The sequence below is a fragment of the Lolium rigidum genome, chromosome 5 (assembly GCF_022539505.1).
Source record: "Lolium rigidum isolate FL_2022 chromosome 5, APGP_CSIRO_Lrig_0.1, whole genome shotgun sequence".
NCBI lineage: Eukaryota > Viridiplantae > Streptophyta > Magnoliopsida > Poales > Poaceae > Lolium > Lolium rigidum.
The window spans coordinates 187,422,797-187,427,198 of NC_061512.1; the positions used below are offsets into that span (position 1 = coordinate 187,422,797).

A 4,402-nucleotide genomic window follows, 5' to 3' on the forward strand; every position below is an offset into this window, starting at 1 on the left:
TTGGTGGTGAAGTTTTCAAACCCTTAGCGATTGTATCAGTTTTGTGACATACAATATTATACAGAGTCGGATATTGTTCTCGGAGCATTGCATGGCCTATCTATTTATCCTCCGTGAACCTTATTTCTGAACCATCTTTAATAGAGGAAGAGCCATATGGGAAAAGAATTTCTTTGTCACCATTAGGACAGCTAGCCGAGACCTGTGAGTTCCCCGGTTTCCAATAAACCTGAGACAATGCGGGAGCCTATGTACTTTTTCATTAGTAAATTCCGCCAAACCGCATCTTCGGTAAGAAGTTTGAAAAGACATTTACCTAAGAGAACCATGTTCTTGATCTCGAGGTCAGGAATCCCATGTCCTCACCCCCGATCTTTTGGGCGGCAAACTACATATTCCATTTCGCCCCGTTGATATTTCTTTTTCTCAAAATCTTTCAAAGAATCTTGAGAGAAAATAATTAAATCGATGTAAGAATCCTTTTGGTAACTAAAAAAACAAGATCATATACAATACCATATTACTTAGTACGGAATTAATGAGCACCAATCTTCTGCCCATTGATATTAATTTCCTTTCCACCTACTTATCCACTTTTGTAGTCTATCCTTGACGTTTTTCCATTCAGCATTTGTGAGTCCCCTATAATGTATCAGGATGTCTAAATAGTTGATTGAAAATTGTCCTTGCCCACAACCAAATAACTCAGTGTATTGAGTAGCCTCGTCTTGGGCGTCACCGAAGAAAAATAACTCACTTGCGTGGATATTTATTTTTAGACTTGAGAGTTGCTGTAAAGCTGATAATATTAATTTAAGATTTTTTTATTTTTTAAGGTCATGCTTCATAATTTTTTTTGTATCATCGGCATATTAAAAAAGGAAACGTCCACCATCCACCAAGTGTGGGACTACCACATATTTTACCATCATTTTTTGCAAGCTCTATGATTATGGCTAACATATCCGTCACTATATTAAATAGCATTGGTGATACTGGATCGTCTTTTGCCTTAATCCTTTTTTCGTTTGGAAGTATTTGCCAGCATCATCATTGATTTTGGTAGCTATACTTTCTCGAAAAATGAAATTATGAATTAGACCAGTCGTCGGAAAATCTTTCATTGTGAGTGTTGAGTGTTTGTTGAAGGAAACATCACTTTACATACATTAGGGAGTATATTCTTTTTGGCAATGAACCAGACAAAACGAAATCCAAATGCCCATTTGGCCGGATAAAGATTAATTTGGACACCACCAGACACACCCTTACTATTCATGGAGATTCAGAGAAGAAAGGAGCACGCGACCCCGCTGGTTTCGGCGAAGAGTAGCGTAGGGAATATAATAATATCTTGCAAACAAATGTTGTGGAGCTGGAGCTAGGTGAGCATCGGAAATTCAATTCGGCTCCCGGGTGCGTATGCACCCTCTACCAAAAAATCATATTTTGAAATGTCGAAAAATTTTAACAAAAAATTTTACATGTACATCTTCATAATATATGTTCGTTCGTTAAGTTTCACGAAAAATTAATATTTTTTGTGGTCTATATAAAAAAGAGAAAACTTATCTTGTGAAAAGTATTATTTTTAGCACCGAGTTTTATCTTTTTTACACACGTCACATGATAAATCGATTTTTTATGAAACAACTTTCTAAGCGTGTAGAACGAGAAGATTTACATGCGAATTTTTGGTTTCAATTTTTTTGAAATTCAAAATATGTATAAGATGCATTTCAAAATAAAGGGAGCATATGCTCCCATGTTTCAAAACACCACTCCCAGCTCTTCTTTTTAATTTTATGTTCTTATTTGACGAAAGTAAGCAAGTGGCTGCAACTAAGCGAGCATGTGGATCATCTTTTTAATGTCCCTCTTTGACGAAAGTGCGCAAGGGACTCTGGGACAGGTGTGTTCCCCGTTCTGGATCTGATGCCGCAGCAGCCGGAGAGTGGAGAATGCAGATGCGTAGTGCCTGACGTTATCATGCCGGAGATGCGTAGTATCTGACGTCCAAGCCAACTCGTTTGCCTGTCTATTTAAATACCCATCTCCGGGCTTGGGCTTGGCAGTACCACTCTGATTTCAAAACACGGAATCAAAGTAGTAGCTGGGAGTGAAGAAGCAGAGCAAGAAGTCACCAATGGCGGAAGGCTTGCCTGCGCTCGGTTGGGCTGCGAGGGACGCCTCCGGTCACCTCTCTCCTTACAGCTTCTCAAGAAGGTCTTTCTCTACCCAGCCCCTATCATACCTGTCTCATATGTTTCTTGCGCCGATCTGAATATCTGATGAATCCTCGTGATGCACGACAGCGTTCCCAAGGACGACGATGTGACGATCAAGGTGCTCTTCTGCGGGATCTGCCATACCGACCTCCATATCATCAAGAACGACTGGGGCAACGCCCTCTACCCCATCGTCCCAGGGTACGTGACCACACCAACACCAAATCAACAACGGAACCATGGCATGGCGGGGTTGCATTTGTGTGGTGGATTCTTAATTATGATTTATGCTTGCTGGTCTGCGCAGGCATGAGATCGTGGGCGTCGTCACCAGCGTCGGCAGCGGCGTCAGCAACTTCAAGGCCGGCGACACGGTGGGCGTGGGCTACTTCCTCGACTCCTGCCGCACCTGCTACAGCTGCAGCAAGGGGTACGAGAACTTCTGCCCCACCCTGACGCTCACCTCCAACGGCGTCGACGGCGGCGGCGCCACCACCCAGGGCGGATTCTCCGACGCCCTCGTCGTCAACAAGGACTACGTCATCCGCGTCCCGGACGGCCTCCCCCTCGCCGGCGCGGCACCTCTCCTCTGCGCCGGCGTCACCGTGTACAGCCCCATGGTGGAGTACGGCCTCAACGCCCCCGGGAAGCACCTCGGCGTCGTCGGCCTCGGCGGCCTCGGCCACGTCGCCGTCAAGTTCGGCAAGGCCTTCGGGATGACCGTCACCGTCATCAGCTCCTCCGACAGGAAGCGCGACGAGGCGCTCGGCCGCCTCGGCGCCGACGCCTTCCTCGTCAGCAGTGACCCCGACCAGATGAAGGCCGCGGCGGGCACCATGGACGGCATCATCGACACGGTGTCCGCGGGCCACCCGATCGTGCCGCTGCTCGACCTGCTCAAGCCCATGGGGCAGATGGTCGTGGTGGGCGCGCCCAGCAAGCCGCTCGAGCTCCCGGCCTTCGCCATCATCGGCGGCGGCAAGCGCCTCGCCGGGAGCGGCACGGGAAGCGTCGCACACTGCCAGGCCATGCTCGACTTCGCCGGGAAGCACGGCATCACCGCCGACGTCGAGGTCGTCAAGATGGACTACGTCAACACCGCCATCGAGCGGCTAGAGAAGAACGACGTCAGGTATCGCTTCGTCATCGACGTCGCCGGCAGCCACCTGCAGGGCGGCGCCGCTTAACTTGTGCTACAGAATGTGGACGCGCGCTCGTTTGGTCGAGTAAAAGGTTCGTCGGCTCACAGCCACATGAACAAGTCAATGAGTCGTTGGTGTGTTGTTTATCTTCAAAATCGTGATTCCGTTTTGCAAGATGTATTGGTATTTTGAAAGTCAATTTAGTATCTGTGATCAAGCTTTTATATAAAACTAGCAAAAGTGTATGTATGTTACACCGGGATAAACAAATATTCCCTCGGTCTAAAAATAGGTGTCTCACTTTGGTCTAGATACGGATGTATCTAGATGCATTTTAGTTAGAGATATATTCGTATCTAGATAAAGTTGAGACACCTATTTTTAGACGGAGGCTAAAACATCTCAACAAACTATCCGTCTTGGCACTTCTCTTATCTGTCACCATCGTCGAGGGTGGGTGACACATCTAAAGGTATAATAGCTGCCCCCCATGGGGGCTTCACAGCGATCCTCGCACGTGAGCCATTGGATCTTCCTTGCAACGAATCTCAGCCGTTGATTCCTGGCTCAAAATCTACTAGCTAACCCCATGCAACGGCCAATTGTTACCCGCCTCCGGCTGCAAGTGGGCCCCACCTTTGCCGGCCCCGCACGTCAGCTACTGCGAGTAGGATCTCCGTCGGTGCACATTTTCATCGGGTAGTGGATCTCCACCCCGTAGGGGTATTTTCGGTATTTCAGCCTGGCATGGTATAAAAACGAGCCCCAAGGGCAAAAAAAACCCTAGCCTCCACGCGCCCCCGCCCCGCGCCCGCCCTCGTCGCCCGCCGCCGCCTCTAGCCGCTGCCTCGCGGCCCCGCCCCGCCCTCGCCCCTTCCCCTGCCTCGTTCTCGTCGCCGGCCGCCGCCTCCAGCCCTGCTCCCTCGTTCCCCAGGTCGCCGCCTCGAGCCGCCGGACAGCATCAGCGCCGGCCGCCGCCTCGACCCGCCGCCAACCCTCCTCCCAATCCGCTCGCGGGCGCCCTTCCCCATC

The 4,402-nt window shown here is 49.3% G+C and overlaps 1 protein-coding gene across 1 annotated transcript; it reads left to right on the top strand.

Moving 5' to 3' along the window:
- The first annotated feature begins 1,890 nt into the window (after positions 1-1,890).
- Positions 1,891-3,642, top strand: LOC124654730 (probable cinnamyl alcohol dehydrogenase 8D). The gene is made up of 3 exons (XM_047193727.1): positions 1,891-2,226; positions 2,316-2,429; positions 2,536-3,642. Exons 1-3 carry the CDS (start codon positions 2,147-2,149, stop codon positions 3,413-3,415), a joined length of 1,074 nt encoding a protein of 357 aa, XP_047049683.1. The 5' UTR covers positions 1,891-2,146; the 3' UTR covers positions 3,416-3,642.
- The last annotated feature ends 760 nt before the right edge of the window (positions 3,643-4,402 follow it).